Source organism: Culex quinquefasciatus, chromosome 2, assembly GCF_015732765.1.
Source record: "Culex quinquefasciatus strain JHB chromosome 2, VPISU_Cqui_1.0_pri_paternal, whole genome shotgun sequence".
NCBI classification, from domain to species: Eukaryota; Metazoa; Arthropoda; class Insecta; order Diptera; family Culicidae; genus Culex; species Culex quinquefasciatus.
In genome coordinates this window covers 91751987-91774042 of record NC_051862.1, presented here as the reverse complement: position 1 = coordinate 91774042, position 22056 = coordinate 91751987, and the positions used below count along the sequence as shown (strand labels likewise).

The 22056-nt window shown below is 38.8% G+C and overlaps 2 protein-coding genes across 2 annotated transcripts in view; one reads left to right on the top strand and one right to left on the bottom strand.

Annotated features, from left to right (window-relative positions):
* The window catches only part of LOC6053441, a 769747-nt gene that overhangs the window by 377983 nt on the left and 369708 nt on the right, over positions 1-22056 (top strand). The window lies entirely within an intron of this gene.
* On the bottom strand, positions 3002-20590 carry LOC6044701 (condensin complex subunit 2). The gene is made up of 5 exons (XM_038253400.1): positions 20269-20590; positions 19964-20098; positions 5427-6929; positions 3561-3740; positions 3002-3498 (listed from the first exon to the last, which is right to left on the bottom strand). Exons 1-5 carry the CDS (start codon positions 20353-20355, stop codon positions 3160-3162), a joined length of 2244 nt encoding a protein of 747 aa, XP_038109328.1. The 5' UTR covers positions 20356-20590; the 3' UTR covers positions 3002-3159.

Below are 22056 nucleotides of genomic sequence, written 5' to 3'. Positions count from 1 at the left end.
TCGGCGAACCACTTGCTGTCGGCGGCACGTACGGTTCGATGTCCAGCCGCACCACTTGCTCTTGACGTCGATCCTCCTGCTTCTCCAGTACGCCTTCGTTGATGAAGCGGACCTCGCGGCTGCTGAAGACTTTCCGTGACTGCGGGTCATAGAACCGATACCCTTTCACGTGTTCATCGTAGCCGACAAAGATGCACTCGTGCGACTTCGGGTCCAGCTTCCGTCGTTTCTGTTTGGGGATTTGGACCATCGCTTTGGTGCCGAAGATTCTCAGATGCGACAAATCCGGCTTCTTGCGTGTCCAAACCTCTTCCGGCATCGATTCGTGACCTTGCGTGGGAGACCGGTTGAGAAGGTAAACAGCTGTGCCCACGGCCTCCGCCCAGAACTTCTTCTCCAGTCCAGCTCCGAACAGTAGACATCGAGCGCGCTCAACAATTGTGCGGTTTCCGCGCTCGGACATGCCGTTTTGTTCTGGGGTGTAGGGGTTCGTTGTCTGGTGCACGATGCCGTGCTGTTTCAGGTAGCTTCTCATACCGTTGTTCACGTACTCCTTCCCGTTGTCACTTCGCAGCACCTTCAGCTTGCGCTCGGACTGGCGTTCGACCATCAGATGGAACTCCTTGAAAGTTCTCAAGACTTCCTCCTCCGACTTCGTCTTCAGGAAGAACACCCACATCTTCCGGGAACGGTCGTCCACGAACAGGATGTAGTATCTGCTTCCAGCCATAGATGGTACTTCGAACGGTCCGCAGATGTCGGTGTGAACCACATCGAGCATCCCGGTAGCGCGCGAACCCTTCTTGTTGAACGGCTGTCGTGTGTGCTTCCCCATCGGGCACACCTTGCAGTCCTCCTTGTCGGCTCCGACGATCTTGATCCCGTTGGCGAGTCCACTGGCTAGCTTTCGAACGCTCGGCAAATTCAGGTGTCCCAGGCGCTGGTGCCAGACCTCGAGACCAACCGCAGACGAGCAAGCGAGTGCGCTCTTCGTTTCCTGCGATCGCAGATCGAGCTTGAACAGCTCCCGGTAACGAGTTCCAGTTGCCATGACGTCACCGTCCGAGTTCAGCACCTTCACTCCAGCGGAGTTGAAGATTACCGTGCAGCCTCGCTTCACGATCTGGTTGACTGACAGCAGGTTCGATGACAGCTCCGGGATGACTTGCACGTCATTCACGACGATCGGGGAATTCGGGCAACTTTTCGGGGTGAGCTGCATCCGCCCCTTCGCCACGACCTTCATCGCCCCTCTGTTGGCTGCAACCACGGTGCCTCCATACTGCTGAAGATCCTCCAGCATCGCGTCCGACTTCGAAAAATGGTTCGATGCGCCGGAGTCAAAGTACCAGTTGTCATCCTCCTCGTTGAGTGCCGACAACACGGTGCACCTAGCACTTCCGTCCTTCTTCGGCTCCTTCATCTTGCAATCACGAGCGATGTGACCGTAGTTGTGGCATCGCCGACATTTCGGTCCTTTGGATGTGCTCGGGTGACTGCTGGGTGGATTGCTCTGGTGGCTTTTCGTCGACTTCTTGTGCTGCTTGTTGCTTGCGAACGCGGCCCCCTCCGACGGAACAGACACCTCCTGCAGCAGCTTCGTCTTGATTAGATCCCCTGTGATTGCTTGGCCGCAATTTTCCAAGGCCATAATCATTGGACGATACGATGCTGGCAATCCGTTGAGCAGGAACGATCCGACCCACTCGTCCGTCACGTCAAAGCCGATTCCGCGCAACTGGTGTGCGGCCTCCAGGATGTCGGACATAAACGCTTGCATCGACTCGCTGTTGTCCAGCCTTGTCGACGTCAATTTGTTGATTAGCGCCATCCGTCGAGTCAATCCGGAATCCTCGAAGACATTTTCGAGCTTCGTCCAAGCTTCCTTCGCCGTTTGCACCCCCCTGAGGTGGTGGAAGTTCGATTTGTGGACCATGAGGATGATCCGCCCCTTGGCCAACTTGTCCATCACCGGGTCGACCACGGCGCCTTCTGCCGGTTCAACTGCGTCCCAAAGGCCTTCAACCTCCAACATCGTCTGCACAGCGAACTTCCAATCCGGCCAGTTTTCACGGCCCATCAGGAGCTCCATCGGCGGCAGATTCGACAGGGTTTGCTTTGTGGCAGCGCGCCCGGGAGCATCAGCTCCGTCCCCGCCCGTGGACATTTCGATCGCGAAACTTCCGAAAACTCGCGGCGAAAACTTTTTTAACTCGAACAAACGCGTTCGAACAGGCCCATAACCTGTAAAAGGTGGAGCGGCAGTGGAAATAAAACCGCGTGTACGTTTGTCAAAGTTATATTCGAGAGTGGTAACAGCAGAGTGGAAAGATGTGACAGATGCTGAGCTACACGCTAAAGGGCGTTTACTCATTTCTTCTTGTTTACTAATCTACCACAGACAAGTGGACAGCTTAAATCTCCAACAAAAATGTTGCATTCAAATGTCATCCAAATTCTTGCATTCATGTAAATAAACCAGGGATGTGGAGTCGGAGGAGACGGGTACCTGGAGTTGGAGTAGGAGTCGGAGTCGGGGTCAGAGCCGAAATCGCCCGTCTTCGCAGCCCTGAAATAAACATTAGTGAATCTTTAAAGAATTAAATATCGTTAAAAGGATTTTCGAAGCTCCAGAAGTAGGGGAACTATACCCTTTCTCAGCCTATTTCTATTATCGGCCTGTCAGCACTTTGATCATGAATTACAGCTTTCATAAAGCGTTTTTGACTGTTCCAAAGTAATAAATAGCTCAAATAAAAGTGAGCAAGCAACTCTCCATTGTTGATACATCTGAAAATGTTGATTTAATAGCGGAAAACAGCAAAAGTGATGAGAATTGGTCGAATGGCTTAGAGTGATTAGAATGGGTATATTTCCCCTAATCCTCAAGTTCGACAAATATGATAATAGTTCAAAATATATTGACACCTCTCGCAATTTCTTCCAGTGGCCTCATGACAATTTCTTTTCCGTTCCATCCGAGGGAAACAACGCCGACAGCAGCATTTACAAAACTAATACTCTATCAACAGTTTGCTATTATACATGTTACTTATTGTAAAACTTTGCTCGCCCACGACCCAGACAGGCAACCAGCCGGCCTTCTCCTCATTCGCGGAAACCCAAATCAGGTGCTTAATCTACGCAATTCTACGCCCTCTACACCGGCGCCAATATCTGAAAGTCCTCGAGGTCGTCCTGCCGCACGAGCCGCAGTGACCGCTCGTTGCTCAGGTGCAGCACGGAGTAGAACGCCAGCGACTTGGAGATGTTCTCGCTCATCGTCTTGGACAGGATGTGGGGCAGCTCGCGGTAGATTTCCGAAAACCGAGCCTTGCCGGAATGTGCTTCACTGGTGGTGGTGGTGCCGCCTTCTTCGCTGGGTGTGGCTTGGGTCGCGCAGACCTGTTCGGTGATGAGCCGCCAGCAGCACGATTTGAGCTGCTTCATGTCCACCACTTTGGCCGTTTTCGCGTACGCAATGTTGATTTTGGCCACCTGAACAAAAAAAAAATCCTCATTAAAATTTGATAAAACTTCACTTTTTGTTTGATTCTCACCTTATCGGGCGCACCCTGGAATTCGGTGGGGATAAAGTCGAGGCTGGTGTTGAGGGTGGTGCCGCCGCCCGAGACGGACGCGGGCCCGGCGAGGTCGTCGAAGGTGTGATGGTCGTCGGCGGCTGCGTCGCCGAATCCGCCCGCACCCTGGTGGTCCGCGTCGTCTTCGCCGGCGTCGTTCTGCGGAAGAACAGTCCAAATATTTTGTGAATAATTATAAAAAGAAACAGTATTAAAACAATGCAGGTTTTTTCAAATGCATCCCTCAGCGTGAATTTCATGATCCTTTACGAAAAAAATTCAATATCACAAAATGCACTTCCCAAACACGGACGTAAACTTTAAGTACCTAGTTGCTCGGCAAACCTGATTTCAAACTAATTACAAGATTTGCCGCTATTAACATAATGTAAGTAATACGTGGAGAAGCATAGATTGCATTTTTATTACAAAATCACGTGTTACGTAATTTGGAATAGTACAAATTGTTACAGGAACATCAAAAATTATAATTTTATTACTTTAAAGTATGTTTCTGAGCCAAAACTTGAGTGAATGCTCTGCCACGTGTTCACCGTCTGAGATGGGGCGTCGTAATTTTCAGCTAGCCGTCATAGCATACTAAGGACAATGCGTACATTTGAAGGGTGAATCGTTGATTCTGGAGACACCGGACGTCGATCCAATGCGCACCTTGGGGACAGAATGGACAACCCAAATTCCTTCTGGAATTTGTTCATTGGACCATCCCCTACACACCTGTCTTTATTCCGAGTGAATCCATGTTGTCCCCAGACCTGTAGGAACGATTGAACGAAAACCATAAAAATCCCATAGTAATTTACATGTAAACTTTGAACCGCTGGGGACAGGCCAATTCTCAACCAAATGGGCTGATATTTGGCATGAGAGTCCCTTTGGGTATCCTCTACTAGGGGAACCTCGGTTTGCCCGATTCTGAGAACTTTTTTGTTTGGATGAAACACTCTAGTAAGTATACTTCAAATCTTGACTTTTTTTTGATAAGGTCCTATAAACAAATGTAAACATTGAGTGTATCCCTTTCACACCTTATGTCAAAGTCCATCGGAGTAAGCGGGATACACTCAATGTTTACATTTGTTTATAGGACCTTATCAAAAAAAGTCAAGAAATCTACATTGAATTATTTTCAAACTTCAACAAAATTTTAAAAATTTCAAATTGCAGACCGGAAACTAAACATTGAATTATCGATTATGGTATCGGAATAAACATTTAGTGACTTTCAAGAAGGAGGATTCATTACATGCAACCGTGAAGAAGCAGATGATGTAATCCTAGCCAGTGAAGTACAAAGTCAAACCAACAGAAACCGCCGGAAATACTTCGAAAATATACTATTTTAAGGAAAAGTAGCTTGAACTTCAATTTTAGTGGCAACACAACCGCAATCAATCGAAAAGCTCATCACTTGTTAAATGTTTTACAATAATTAGCAAAACAAAATTGCAAAATGTCATGGAAATATTGTCGGTATGAGACCAAAATTGAAATTTGAAAGATTTAATGAAAAAAAGAGAATAATCTATGTGTCAACTGTCAAACTAATAAGTGAGTTTTGCAGAAATATGAATCGCTTGTATCCTGTAGTATTTGATATTTACATCGGTGTTAGGGAAGCACATATTTCGGGCGCAGAATCAATGCATTTTTAAATACTGCATAATATTCCCAGTTCTCTCAAGTAAGACGTTGTCTCGCGCACATCCACGGTAATTGCCGGTATGGTTTCCATCACAGTTGGCGCACTTAATGCGCAGCTTGGTTTGCTCTGCATTTCCCCCCAAATCCGCATAAAGAACGCAAAACCCCACTTCCACTTACCATCACCCTGCTGCAGTAGTTCTGGTCCACCGGATTGCCATAGTCGTACTCGTCGTCCACCGGCAGATCCGGCTCCGGCGCCGCATCAAAGTCCCGCACCTTCAAACCGCGCGCGTACGCGTTCACGTCGAACCGGTTCCGCTCCAGGTGGTAATCCGTCGGCAGCTTCAGCTTCTTCGAGTCCCACTTTTTGCAGATCATACTCTTCTGGTGGGTGATGTTCTTGATCGTCGGCCGAAGTGGATTATACGCCACAAACAGGTCCTCCTCGACGCTGATGATGTCGTCGATGACGTGCTCATCGAAGCGTTTTTTCTTCCGCGTCGTCGGTTTGCCTTTGGTGGCTTTGCCATCCGGACCGGCGGCGCCTCCGCTTACGGTGCTGAAGCGCAGCGAGGACGGGCCTTTCGAGCGCTTGAACTTCCAGTGGGACGGACCGGCCCAGAACTGGGAGATGTTGTCCAGGGCGCGGTAGGAATATTCCAGATTGATCGAGGACGAATCGATCGGCCGCATGTCCTCGATGACGACGGTCTTACGCTTGAGGCCGCGGCAGTTTTGCAGGGCCAGGTGATCCTCCTCGTTGAATTCGTCGTCGTTGTCGGCACCTGCGTCACCCATGGCGTCCGCCGAAGCGTAATCGATAATGTACGCGTCTCCGACCGGAATCGGTTCCACCTCGGCGTCAATATCAAACTGAACTTCCAGGGCGGATCGGTTGTTCGGGTGCATGTCGTCCTCGGCGTCACGAACCCGGGCGTCCTGAATGTCCTTCAGTTGGTTGGCAGCATCGTCATCGTCGTCATCTTCAGCGGGGGCGTCCGTAATAACGTATCCGGCCAGCATCGTGTGCAGCTTGTGCGATTGCCGGTTCACGTTGAACATCGTGGCCGTGGTCAGCTCGCAGTTGTCGTACGTCTCCTCCACCTCCAGCTCCAACTCCGGAGCTTCCGAATCGTCCCAAAAGTTGTAATCCATCCTCAGCAGCAACTCGGCGTCCCTCGTCGGAACAATGTTCTGCATCAACCGGCTCGAACTGTTCACATCCCCCACCACCGAGTTCAACTTCGCAAAGAACGGATCCGTGAACGGGTTCGTGTCCAACGCCGCGTTGATCGTCTCCTTGTTCTTCGTGATCGTACTGACGTGCTTCCGGGCACGCTTCTTCTTCACCTTCTCCTGTGTCGCTCCCCCGCCACCCTCACCCCCACCCCCTCCAACCGTCGTGTCATTCTCCTTGTTCGCGCCACCCTCCTCGTCGTCCTCATCCTCTCCCCCGTCCCGGTTGTTGTCCATCGTGCGGGCCGACTGGCGCGTCAGCTCCGAGCACATCCGCATCACGTCCGTGTGGACCGAGTCGACGCGCAGGCCGTACACCTTCGTCGACGCTTCCAGCGTCGAACCGGCGACCTGGAAGTTGTGCAGCGAGCTCGAGTGGCGCGACATCAGCTTCGAGAAGGCGTCGATGATCGTCACCGACCACGCGTTGTCTTTGCTTAGTTTCTGCGGGGGGAGAGGAGAAAATGAAATAGAAGAAAATATAACAATGTTTGCTTCTGTTTTGGTTGCGTTCTCCACTAAACGTTTTAGAAATCCACTTCCCAGTCACGGACTTCAGATTTGAGTGTCTGGGATTTGTTTTCCTCCATTCTGCATAGATTTTTCAAAGGTTAAAGAATATATTCCAACATTTCTCCAGTCACATCTTCTATAGACCTGTAATTCACTTCATGAACACTTAAAAAACTCATCATCTTTACAACTTTGAATTCACAAACGGAGAATAGAAAAAATCATGTTTTATTACAGTAAAAGATTGTACTCTCATCCATTGCGATGGAAAAGTATGCCTATTTGCCCTATCAATTTTCAAAAGCTCAAATTTTCATCCTGTCTGTCATGTCTAGAAATGTCAAAAGGCATAGTGTACTAATATGCATTGCTAAAGGAGATTCACTGCCTTTGGAAATCGTTTTTGCTTGACGAGTCTATCCTTGCCTTCGTTCATCTTGCTAAAGTTGGCCTGTGCCTGGATCAGTTTTTCCGCCGTTATTTCGTCAGCACTGGAATCTAAATCGATGAATTCCATTTTCACTCTCACACGGATTAACTTTCTCTACGGACATCTGTTCGCCTGCACGAATTACTCGGAACTGTGCTTGACTAGGAGGTACGCACAGTAAGCCAAGCTGTTACCATGACTACCGGTCATCGTATTTATGGTGAGCGCGGCGGTCGTTACTATTGTTATCACTCCATTTTCATACGGTACTGCCAATGTTCCTTCTACGGATCATTCCGGGGGGAACCCGGACCAATCTGGGTTGTGGCCAGTCAACTTACCTTGGAACAATTTGTCAAGTAAATTTGACCTTTGCTGTCAAGGAGAGCCGCGAAGTTAATTTTTCAAAATTGATTTAAAAATCCATTAGTTAAATTTTAAATCCAGGTAAGTCTCATGAGAAGGAATTCCAGAACGCAGAATCTTGTATGGACTAATTATTTTTTGTTAGGATCAAGTAAAGCAGAGGGAAAAGCCAAACAATTTTTTTTTCATTTTGTTAACATTAAATTTTTGATTTTTTTGATTGTTTTTAATTTTTATTTTTTAGAATTTTTAAATTTATACATTTTAAGTTTTTTAAATTCTAGAATTTTTGAAATTTTTCTATTCTTATATTTTTGGAGTATTGAATTTCAGATTTTTGTAATTTAAAAATTTCGAATATTTTTAATTTTTAAATTTCAGATTTTTTTAAATTTTTAATTTATAAATTCAAGCATTTGTGAGATTTAAATTTTGATTTCTTGATTGTTTTTAATTTTCATTTCTTAGAATTTTAAAAATTTTTAAAAGTTTTTAAATTCTTGAATTTTAAAATTTTTGAGTTCTTATATTTTTGGAGTATTGAATTTCAGATTGTTTTAATATAAAAATTTCGCATATTTAATATTTTTAAATTTCAGATTTTTTTTATTTTAAATTTATAGATTTAAGCATTTGAGAGATTATATTTTTGATTTCTTTATTGTTTTTAACCATAAAAAATCAAATTTTAAAATTTATGCATGTTAAGTTTTTAATGTTTTGAATTTTGAAAGTTTTGGAGTAGGTATTGAATTTCAGATTTTTTTTCGGATATATTTTTTTAAATTTAGTTTTTTTTTTATTTTAAATTTAAAGACTTAAGCATTTGAAATTTTTGATAGTTTTTAATTTTATTTTTTAGAATTTTGAAATTTTTTGATTCTTATATTTTTGGAATATTGTATTTCACATATTTTAATTAAAATAACATCGGCTATTTTGAATTTTAAAATTTCAGGTTTATTTAAATTTTAAATTTAGAAAATTAAGCAATTCAGAGATTAAATTTTAGATTTTTTGATTGTTTTTAATTTCTATTTCTTAGAATTTTAAAATGTATGCATTTTAAGTTTTCAAAGTCTTGAATTTTGAAATTTTTCAATTCTTTTATTTTTTGATCAATGAATTTCAGTTTTTTTTAATTGAAAAATTTATTTTTATTTTTATGTTTTTTTTTTTTTAATGTAGACATTTAAGATTTATTTTCTATTTCATTTCAATCTGAATTTTTAAAAATTTTGCATTACAATAACTTTGAAAATCTTTGGATAGTTTGTATTTTGAATGCATGAGGATCTTTGAATGTTAGACCTGTTTATTTTTCCCCCAAACAGGTCCTGCTTTGAGTTTAGAATAAAATGTCTTTCTACAGGTTAAATCCCATCTAAAATTCAAATGCGGATAGCCAGCTTCTGTTACATCCAATCAAACTTATATTTGTTATTTGAGCAAAGTACCCACCGGAACAAGCCCCAATAATCATTATTGTTACATACTAATAAATATATCTTCGGGAAAAGTTGATATGATTCAAAAGACCAAAAATTTAAGTTTTGTAATAAATGTATCCAATATAAAATAAACAAGTACCTAATATAATTGAAAAACATTACACAAAACTTTCGCAATTCGCAATTTTCAGTGTAAGAACGGGCCTTGACCGATCTTATGCACCAGGTTCCCGACGAACACGCACTGCCCTTACACCTACATCTCACCCTTGCTCTGAGTCAGTACGAGCAACACGCTAGAACACGCTTTGAGTGTTCGTGCCAGGCATGCACACCTTCTTTTCCGGTTACGCCTTTTAACTCGGCCGGGGGTGGTACATTACGTAGGGTTTGATGTAAGTATAAGCGCCTAACCATTTATAGTGTGCCTATCGACTTTCATTAAAGCAAAAACTGTTTTATTTTAGTTTGAATTCAAAAACTAATTGTTATTTTACTGTGTATTGTTTTCTCCTGAAATCTTTCCTAGTGTTGAGTCGTGTTTATATGTTGCTATTTCTTTTGTCGCGGTGTTTTGTTACAATTTTTGGTCCTAAGCATGTTATAAAAGTTTACCAAAAATACATTAGTAATATTTGTGTTAATCCTTTAACCATTCCATAAATTGAGTAAGGGCTCAAACCTCACTTGTTTAAAAAAAAAGGGTGAAGATTGAAAACAATAGACAGTAAAAGAGAATTTATTTTGTAAAAATCAAGAATCAATAGTAAGAGCATGATGAGCGTATTTTAAAGAATAAAAATGAGAAGCTAGATGTATTAGATGTAAAATTAGACAATAGTTAATAAATAGAGATACAAAACAAGCTTAGATTATAGTAATGATAATTTATAGGACAGATAAAGAATTTATTCAAATAAATAAATTCGCAATAAAATCAAAAAAGATTAGGCAAATGATAAATAGACTTGATATTACTAGTACATTAAGGAAAAGTATATTTTTAGGAATTGAGAATCAGTAGAGCAAAATAAAAATAGGAGATAGGTGGTAGCTGAGAATGAAGAGAAGAGAAACCCCGTTTTGCGATGCTCAGGTACATCCACAGCAGTTGACTCAACATACTGCGAATCAAAACAATACCGTCTACAATCACAAATTACTTCTCTTTCCCACATTGTCGCGCCCCTTTCTTTTAGCCGTCTCGACTCTGACCCGCGGTGGTCAAAGGTTTACGATCCGTTTCCACAGGCCACCAGCTAGGTCATCATGAAAACCAAGCCAACGTGGAGGTAAGAAATTAGGACACTCGCAAGGAACCAGAGCTATACTGTTCTGATCAAGATAATTCGGATGATCTAACAGAACTACGGATGTAATTAGTTGCGCTCCTTCCAGGATGTTCCTTACGTGAACGTCAACCGAAGAGCACGCAACAAGGTCAATGCCATTGCATGCTCTTAGGTATCAATCCTTGGCCTGCAAATATTTTACCCTGGACATTTTTAATTTATTTAAATTTTAAAATTTTATATACTTTAAAAAGGAGGCGCACGATACTTCGTGAATCTTCACCTAAAACGAAGTTTTATGAATGATCTTGCGCCTCCATCGAAATATATGAAAAAACTTAAAATATAATAAAAAACAAATATCCACAAGTAAAATATTTTCTAGGTCACAAATATTTAATTTTTAAGGTACATTGTTATGCAATGATTATCACCTTTCGTCATATTGGCGTGGGACATACAGTATGAGAAAATTCGTACCAGTTGATAATATTTTGATTTTGTTTTTTGTATAATATTTGAAAAATAAATTAAAATCCTACATTTTGTTCTATAAATTTTTTTATTAGTTCACTTTACTCTGAATTCTTGAGATTTGTTTTTTTTTTTGCAACGATATCAAAATAGTTTAACTAAAATCAACATCAACAATCAATGATTAATTCAAAATTTGTTGCAACTTCTTTTGATATTTTTTGTTAGTTTCAATTATTCAAATGCAACATATTGATTTTCTTGTACTTAGTGATAAACAAAATGCGCATGTTGAGTTCCAAGTAAGAGATTGTTATTATCGTTGATTATTTGTTACAAAAGTTAAACTGTCAGTGACTCTTTTTCGATTTGCAAAAACAGTGATTACTATTTTTAATATTTTTATGTACCTCGTACCAAGACATATCCTATCGGGGTAAAAGATGATTGTGTGTGTACTTTTTTTTTTTTTTTTTTTTTTAGAAATATCTGGATGAAATTTGGTCAAATTTGAATTGAAAGGGCACATAAATATAGGCAAAAGGAAGCATTCAAGAATCAATTAGATATCAGTGTCTTGCGAACCTTCGAGGTGAACGGACACTAGAGCTGCGGTATTTTTTACTACCTAAGCTCAGAGTTATTTCAAACAAAATTCACAGTCTTTTTAAAGACTACCTGAGTTACTTTCCAAAATTCTAAACAGTCTTTTCAAGACTAACCCCACCTGAAATTTTGTTGTATTTTACAAACGAAGCCATCTTTTAAGAGAACTTTGCTTGCAAAATGCGTCAAAACAAAGGTAAACGCAAATCTTCTGAAGATTTGATCGTTACGTCGGTGAAGCGTTTGAACGCTAAGCCGGCTAACGGAAACAGAAAAAGAAAACAGCCTCATCCGAGGTCTGATTCTGATTCTGAAAGTGAGGTCAATCCTCCAATTCCATTGGCAAACAGTTTCGGTGTTTTATCCGAAACTGTTGACAAGGATCCTTCTCCTCGTACTGAGCCTTCTGCCGTCGAGAAACGAGTAAAGGCTCCGCCAATTGTAGTGACTTCCGTCTCCGATTTGGCCAGCTTTCGAACGCAACTGAAGAATTGCAAGGAAACTTGCAATTTGAAGGTTTCGTTCCAGCTTGGTCGAAGAGGAGAATGTCGCTTGTTGACGGAATCTTTACAAGATCACCAAACTTTTGTTGGTTATTTGAAAACCACAAACACAATTTCTACACGTATGAGACCAAGAATGCTCGTCCATTCAAGGCGGTCCTGAAAGGTCTCTCCAACGACTTGTCGGTGGATGAGATCAAAAACGAACTTAAGGTGTTGCTTGGCTTTGCCCCATCCCAAGTAATACCAATGAAGAAAAAATCAAACGGGAATATTTCTCGCTTTGGTTTGATTTCACAATTTTATCTGATTCATTTCAACAGAAATGAAATCAACAATTTGAAACTTTTGGACAAAGTTCAGTTTTTGTTCCATGTACGGGTAAAGTGGGAGCATTTTAAGAAACATGGCGGTAATGGCCAGAATCTGACCCAGTGCCGGCGTTGCCAGGCATTCGGTCACGGTACTGATCATTGCGCCATGATTCCAAAATGCATGGTTTGCGGGGATTCTTCTCACGACAAGGACAATTGTCCCGTGAAAGAAGTCACCCAATTTAAATGTGCAAATTGTGGTGGAAATCACAAATCAAATTTCTGGGATTGCCCCATCAGAAAAAAGGTTTTGGATTCTCGTGCTAAGCATCAGCCGAAATCCAAACCGAAATTTTCTCAAAGTCAGGTTGTACCTGCATCTTTAAATCAAACGTTCGTGCTGTCTCACTCGAACAATACCCCTACCATGGAAAAGTTAGGTAACACTAATGGTATTTCTTATGCCAACGTCGTTTCGGGTTCGGGTTCATCCACGAATTTTAAATCCTCTACCAATTTTCAAATTGGGCAGGTACCTCAAATTTCATTTGAAAATTTTTCTGCTGGCAACGCTTTGGGATCTTCTGATCTCGGCGATGTTACGTTTGAAAAAATGACTTTTTTGCAAAACTCACTGTTTGGTTTGATTCAAACAATGAGTAATGCTACATCCATGATGGAAGCTATCCAGATTGGATTAAAATTTGCGAATGATGTTGTTCTTACCCTGAAGTTTAATCATGGATCTAAGTAATTCCATCAATATTATGAATTTTAATGCTCGCTCTTTAAAAGCGAAAGAAAATGAATTTTTCAACTTTTTACGAGTTCATAACGTGCATGTTGCTGTTATAACCGAAACATTTTTAAAAACTGGCACTTATTTGAAAAGTGATCCAGATTATAAAGTTATAACCAATAACAGAATGAATCGAAATGGCGGTGGAGTTGCAATAGTTATCCACCGTAGTATGACTTATAGTACGTTACGTGACTTTAAGTTAAAAGTTATTGAAAGTTTGGGCATTGAACTTGAAACTTCTTTTGGGAAAATTATGATTGCAGCTGCATATTTGCCTTTCCAATGCACTGGGAAAATAAAAATTATTTCAAAGGGGATTTGAATAAACTTACTCGGCATAGATCTCGATTTTTGATCATCGGTGATTTTAATGCCAAACACCAATCTTGGAATAATTCAAAAGTAAATTCCAATGGTAAAATTCTATTCAGAGATTGCACTTCTGGTCTTTATTCGGTTTTATACCCGAATGGGCCAACTTGCTTTTCTTCTGTTAGAAATCCATCAACAATTGATTTGGTTTTGACAAATCAAAGTCAGTATTGTGGTCCTTTAGTGACTCATGCTGATTTTGATTCTGATCATCTTCCAGTAACTTTTTCACTTTCTCATGAAGCAGTTACCAGACCCAATAGTTCTGTGTTTAATTATCACAAAGCTAATTGGGACAGGTATCAGCATCATATTGAGAATAATTTAAATCATGATTTTGTTTTAGAAACCAAAGCTGATATTGATTCAGCCTTGGAATCTTTAACTAATGCAATTTTGGATGCTAGGAATATTGCTATTCCTAAAGTCCAAGTCAAATTTGATTCTCCCATTATTGATGACGATCTTCAGCTTCTGATTCGTCTGAAAATGTTCGCCGAAGACAGTATCAACGTTCTCGTGATCCTGCACTGAAGCGAATTCAAAAGATTTGCAAAAGGTTATTGACCACAGATTCACTCTCCTGCGAAATGAAAAGTTCGCAAGAGATGTCGAACAAATTAAACCTTATTCCAAACCTTTTGGAAACTTTCAAAGGTTCTTAAGAAACCTCAAAACCAATCCCTTCTTTAAAAGATGGTGATAATATTCTATTAACTAATGGGGAGAAAGCTCAAAACTTGCTCAGCAGTTTGAGAGTGCTCATAATTTCAACTTAAATGTTTTGAGTCCTATTGAAGATCAAATTTCAATAGAATTTCAGAATATTGTTGAACAAGAATTTTCATCAGATGAAGTTTTTAATACGGATCTGAATGAAATAAAATCTATTATCAAAAAATTTAAAAATATGAAAGCCCCTGGTGAGGATGGCATTTTTTACATTTTAATTAAAAAATTACCAGAAGCAACTTTAAGTAGCTTGGTCAAAATTTGCAACAAATGTTTTGATTTGGCATATTTTCCCAGTAGTTGGAAAAATGCCAAAGTAGTTCCGATTTTGAAACCGGACAAAAATCCCTGAAGCTTCAAGCTATCGGCCCATTAGTTTGCTTTCATCTATTAGTAAATTATTCGAAAGAATAATTCTTAATAGAATGATGACGCACATTAATGAAAATTCAATTTTCGCTGATGAGCAGTTTGGATTTCGCCTTGGGCATTCAACTACTCATCAGTTGTTGAGAGTTTCAAATTTAATTCGAAGCAACAAATCTGAGGGCTATTCTACTGGCGCTGCTCTTCTAGACATAGAAAAAGCATTTGACAGTGTTTGGCATAAAGGTTTGATTGCGAAATTGAAAAGGTTTAATTTTCCGATTTATATCGTGAAAATTATTCAAAATTATTTGACGGATCGTACTCTGCAGGTATGTTATCAGAACAGCAAATCTGATCAACTACCTGTACGTGCTGGCGTCCCTCAAGGAAGCATTTTGGGTCCAATTTTATACAATATTTTTACTTCTGACTTGCCTGATTTGCCCCCAGGATGTCAGAAATCACTTTTTGCTGATGATACAAGCATCTCCGCCAAAGGTAGAAGCCTTCGTGTCATCACAAGAAGATTACAAAAAGCTTGGATATTTTCAATTCTTATTTGAAAGAATGGAAAATTACTCCAAATGCTGCAAAACTCAACTTATTATTTTCCCTCACAAACCAAGGGCTGATTTTCTTAAACCAAAAGTCATCACATTATAAAGATGAATGAGGTAAATTTAAAGTGGGAGGATCAAGTGAAATATCTTGGACTTGCTTTTGACAAAAACCTTACTTACAAGGATCACATTGAAAGTATCCAGGTTAAATGTAACAAATATATTAAATGTTTGTATCCACTTATAAACAGGAATTCTAGACTTTGTCTCAAGAATAAACTGTTAATTTATAAACAAATTTTCAGACCTGCCATGCTTTATGCTGTGCCGATCTGGACAAGCTGTTGCTTAACCAGGAAGAAAAAACTTCAGAGGATTCAGAACAAAATTCTGAAAATGATTCTGAAACTTCCTCCCTGGTTCAGCACCAGTGAACTTCATCAATTAGCCGAAGTTGACACTTTGGATGTTATGTCCAATAAGATAATTGATGCATTTCGACAAAAATCATTGCAGTCTTCAGCTGCATTGATCCGCTCTTTATATAGTTTATAAGTTAGTTTTAAGGTATCCCTTTTCCCTTTTGTACATGTAGGACCTCCTACATTTGAAATCACTGAATAGCGAAAGCTACAATATTTTATGAATAAATGAAAGTTGCTAGTATTTAAAATTGAGGTGAAAAGTCATCGATTGTGATTGGACACTCAATAATATTTTAACTGAATGAATGTAAATGGAAGAGAAAATCAAAAATAAATAAAAAAAAAAAAAAAAAAAAAAAAAAATCAATTAGATATGTCTGACTACATAACCAATATTTTTTTAAATTATTTTTTAAATTATGATACTACATACTTGGGTAAGAGGTTATCATTTAGTGATTATAGTGTAATAACACAATTAGACCTTTTCAATCACAATAAAAAGCTTCAAAAACACAATGGCATCTGATAAATCAATAAAAATATAAGATGTTTTGAAAATTAGCCTGTTCTATAGGAAATACTGAACAATAAAAAAAACATATTTTTTGTTGAATTTAAGATAACTCCGGCTCCGACTCCGACTCCGGGTTATCAGAAATCCTCGGCTCCGACTCCGACTCCGACTCCAGCTCTAAAAATTTAGCCGACTCCGGCTCCGACTCCGACTCCAGCTGTTAGAGTTTTGACGACTCCGACTCCGACTCCGACTCCAGGTCCCCAAAAAGACCCGACTCCACCGACTCCGGCTCCGACTCCGACTCCGACTCCACAGCCCTGGTTTTTTTCATTTTGTTAACATTAAATTTTTGATTTTTTGATTGTTTTTAATTGTCATTTTTTAGAATTTTTAAATTTATACATTTTAAGTTTTTAAATTCTAGACTTTTCGAAATTTTTCTATTCTTATATTTTTGGAGCATTGAATTTCAATTTTTTTTAATTTAAAAATTTCGAATATTTTTAATTTTTATGTTTAAGATTTTTTTAAAGTTTAAATTTATAAGTTCAAGCATTTGAGAGATTAAAATTTTAATTTCTTGATTGTTTTTAATTTTCATTTCTTAGAATTTTAAAATTTATGCTTTTTAAGTTTTTAAATTCTTGATTTTTGAAATTTTTGAGTTCTTATAATTTTGGAGTATTGAATTTCATCATTTTTAAATTTAAAAATTTCGCATATTTAATATTTTTAAATTTCAGATTTTTTTATTTTAAATTTATAGATTTAGGAATTTGAGACATTATATTTTAGATTTCTTTACTGCTTTGAATCAAAAAATAAAATTTTAAAATTTATGCATGTTAAGCTTTAAAATTTTTGAATTTTGAATGTTTTGGAGTATTGAATTTCAGATTATTTAAATTTTAAAAGTTTCGAATATTATTTTTTTTTAATTATCGTTTTTTTTATTTTAAATTTAGAGACTTAAGCATTTGAGAGATTCAATTTTTGATTGTTTTTAATTTTATTTTTTAAATTTTTTAAATTTATGCATTTTAAGTTTTTAAATTCTTGAATTTTGAAATTTTGTGATTCTTATATTTTTGGAATATTGAATTTCACATTTTTTAATTAAAAAATATCGGATATTTTGAATTTTAAAATTTTCTTAAAATATTAAATTTAGAAATTTAAGCATTTCAGAGATAAAATTTTAGATTTTTTGATTGTTTTTAATTTTTATTTCTTAGAATTTTAAAATGTATGCATTTTAAGTTTTTAAGGTCTTGAATTTTGAAATTTTGCAATTGTTATATTTTTGGATTATTGAATTTCAGATTTTTTTAATATAAAAATTTCGGATATTTTAAATTTCATGTTTTTTTTAATAAAGAAATTTAAGATTTATTTTCTATTTTATTTTAATCTGAATTTTTAAAAATTTTGCATTCAATAACTTTGGAAATCTTTGGATACTTTGGATTTTGAATGTATGAGGATCTTTGAATGTTTGATCTTTTTATTTTTTCCCCCAAACAGTTCCTACACTGAGTTTAGAAAAAAGTGTCTTACTAGGGGTTAAATCCCACCTAAAATTTGTTATTTGAGCAAAGTACCCACGGGTACAAGCCGCAATAATCATTATTGTTACATCCTAATGAAAAAAGGGAAAAGTTGATATGATTCAAAAGATTAAAAACTGAAACTTTGTAATAAATGTATTCAGTATAAAATCCATAATCAATAAATAAGGTTAAAAAACATTACTCAAAATTCGCAATTCGCAATTCGCAATTTTCAGTGTAAGAACGGGCCTTGACCGATCTTATGCACCAGGTTCCCGACGAACACGCACTGCCCTTACACCTACATCTTACCCTTGCTCTGAGTCAGTACGAGCAGCACGCTAGAACACGCTTTGAGTGTTCGTGCCAGGCATGCACACCTTCTTTTCCGGTTACGCATTTTAACTCGGCCGGGGGTGGTACATTACGTAGGGTTTGATGTAAGTATAAGCGCCTAACCATTCATTGTGTGCCTATCAACTTTCATTAAAGCAAAAACTGTTTAATTTTTAGTTTGAATTGAAAAACTATTTGTTATTTTACTGTGTATTGTTTTCTCCTGAAATCTTTCCTAGTGTTAAGTCGTGTTTATATGTTGCTATTTCTTTTGTCGCGGTGTTTTGTTACAATTTTTGGTCCTAAGCATGTTATAAAAGTTTACCAAAAATACAATAGTAATATTTGTGTTAATCCTTTAACCATTCCATAAATTGAGTAAGGGCTCAAACCTTACTTGTTTGAAAAAAAGGTGAAGATTGAAAACAATAGACAGTAAAATAGAATTTATTTTATAAAAATCAAGAATCAATTATAAGAGAATGATGATCGTATTTTAAAGAATAAAAATTAGAAGCTAGATGTATTAGATGTAAAATTAGACAATAGTTAATAAAAAGAGATACAAAACAAGCTAAGATTATAGTAATGATAATTTAAAGGACAGATAAAGAATTATTCAAATAAATAAATTCGCAATAAAATCAAAAAAGATTAGGCGAATGATAAATAGACTTGATATTACTAGTACATTAAGGAAAAGTATATTTTTAAGGAAAAAAACAAAGTTTGTTACAGCAGTATCAATTGGTAAAAAAGAGTGGAAAAGCTTTGAGAGATAAGAGAATCAAAAGTTAGTAAAATCAAAATCAAATGATTAATATAGAAGAATGAATGAAGAAGTGAGAATCAGTAGAGCAAAATAAAAATAGGAGATAGGTGGTAGCTGAGAATGAAAAGAAGAGAAACCCCGTTGTGCGATGCTTCAGGTACATCCACAGCAGTTGACTCAACATACTGCGAATCGAAACAATACCGTCTACAATCACAAATTACTTCTCTTTCCCACATTGTCGCGCCCCTTTCTTTTAGCCGTCTCGACTCTGACCCGCGGTGGTCAAAGGTTTACGATCCGTTTCCACAGGCCACCAGCTAGGTCATCATGAAAACCAAGCCAACGTGGAGGTAAGAAAATAGGACACTCGCAAGGAACCAGAGCTATACTGTTCTGATCAAGATAATTCGGATGATCTAACAGAACTACGGATGTAGTTAGTTACGCTCCTTCCAGGATGTTCCTTACGTGGACGTCAACCGACGAGCACGCAACAAGGTCAGTGCCATTGCATGCTCTTAGGTATCAATCCTTGGCCTGCAACATTACTCAAAATTCAAAAGAAATTAATTATTCAGAGCCGGTAAGCGGATGGTAAAAGTTTAGTGTTTATAAGTTATAAAAAACAAACTCTTTATAAAGATTATTTCGACTCTTTTTATTAAGTAAATACAAACATTTTCTGAAGAAAATTAAATTTTAAGAAAGCAAATTATTGCATTCAACTAAAAAACAAAACAAATTATCTCTATTGCTGATAATATTTTTCTGTATAACTTGAAAGTAATTCTATCACTCTAAATTTATTTATTTATCAAAATTGCCATCCGCGCCTGGACAAATTAGCAATCTTTTTTTAAATACAATCAAACAACGCGTAATTTTGTAGAGGTCACTGTTTTATGATTTTCAAGCCAATGCAAATTTAGTTTCAGGTTTTGTACAACTCCCCCTGTTCTTTTGTAAAACAATCGTGTTAGTTTTTTTACTGCGAAATATGCACGGAATAAATAATCGAAAAAAATATATGTCAGTCGAGGGTTAAATCAGCACTGTCCAAAATTCAAAAAAATCCCCAATTTACTCACATTATCCGAGTACAGCTGGAGGCACATTTTGATGTTTTCGTTGTCCTCGACGGTTGCCCCGCCGGACACGGAACTGTCGTCGAGGGACGCCGCCGACCGCCGGTGTCTCCGCTCCGCCTCATCGTCGTTCACCTCCTGTTGGGGTGGAAGAAAGCAAAGAATAATCAAGAAATTCCCTTTTAACCACCCAATTAGAACAGGATGCCATGCGCAAAATGATGCAAGCCAGAATCAAACTGGAAAACAAGGGGGAAAGGGGAGAACGAACTCTACTCTTGGTCAAAGTAGGCCGCGCCGGCGCTTACCTCCGTGGACACGGCCCGGGGCGTCCGGAAGAGTCGCGAAGCGTCGGATCGCCGCAGCGGCGATTCTACCGCGGCAACTGGCGTCATTATTTCGATTGCCTTTCTCCAGCCGCCAAAATCCGGAACTTTTTCTTGTTGATTTTTGAACCAAGCGCTAATCCGGTTGGTTCGCACGTAATTTCACTAAATCTTTACTAATCCCACCGCGCACTCACTAATCACTATCCCAACGATATAATTTCCTCTTAATTCCGCGAAATTCGCCGCTAAAAACAAAACTTTTCGCTGGGTGATTTGCGACGACGCGTTGCTTGTTTTTCGTTTCCACATTGAAGTTTAGGTTGCAGCTGCCGATGTGTGCGTGTGTTTTTGTGTCGAAAACAAACGACGGTTACACTGAAACTGACAGCTGTTTGAAATTTTACCTGCCGAGGGGATTGGCGGCAGCGGGTTGCGCCCACCAGCGCGTGTTGCCTAGCGAGGGGCGCAAGCGTGAACGTGGGGCTGTCCGGGTTGCAGAGCGAAGGGCAAATTATCTAAAATTCACACAGCATTTGACACTTTAGAAATTTGAGCCGTAATTTTAAACTTGGATTTGAGATAGGTATTCCCGGGTCAACCGAGAATACTTTTAGACCCGACCTTCATCGATTTGGATTAAACTTGGAGGGAACGCGCCAGAAGAAATTGTTCAAAAATTTGTATTGTGGATTTAGCTCGTAGCTGGATTTTCTGGCATCTTCTCACGGTCATTGGAAACGGTCGTGGATAGACCTAGGGATTCCCAGTTGGAGTGAAAAAAATCAATTTATAGAAAAATTATGGATTAACATTTTGCTTTTTTATCACTTCTCCGACATCAGGAATAATTGTTTGAACATGCTCGCAATTTTTTTATTCGGTCGGAAAAATATGATTTTTCTTGAAAAAACTTTCATTTTTAATCACATGATCACCCCTTATTCTGGCTCGATGCCGCCATCATGCGACCGCGTGCTCCGTTTGTTTGTCAACAAAGCTGCAGCTGGATGGTGAGACGAAGTGAGGGGGGAAGAGATTTTGACATTTTTATGCCCGCATCTGGCCCGCCGCCTATTTCGTCGGTCACTGAGCCGCCGGTCGTTTCCAGTGACCGAGTCCAGCTAGGTACTGATCGTACAATAGTTCAGAACGAAAAAAACTCTTCCAACCCTCCAACAATGTTGTTCCCTGGAAGAAGTAAGAGGGAAACAGCATGTATTTCCATCTGGAACCTAATGTTGGCATATCAGCATTTTGACAAACAATATGAACAGAGGGAAAATGTTAAAATAATAACTACATATTTTAACAATCATGCGAAAATCGAAAAATGTGACATTTAAAGTGATTTGTTAAGTTTCCAAGGGTGAAATTTGGTTCGAAGCATTTTAAAATCTATTAAACTATTTAGAAAACTTATATTTGAACATCAATGAAGAGACTTTGCATGTTTTTTTTTCATAAAATTATTTTTATTATGTCCTTTTTGGTACTGGGACCTACAGATTGTCAAGGCAAACAGATTGGCCAATGTTTTTGGACACCAAACGCGCTGGACACCAACCGCCATTCACGTCCAGCAAAACTGGCAGTGTTGCAAGCGCAAAACATACGTTGCCAGTGCCAATTTATTTTGCATCGACCAATCTGTCTCCCTTGACAATCTGTTCTGGGACCTGGTTAGGACCGAGTCGGCTTTTGTAATTACATTTGATTAATAATTACAGAGGATCTTGAGTGTAAATGTTAGTGAGAGGGGAGCCGATT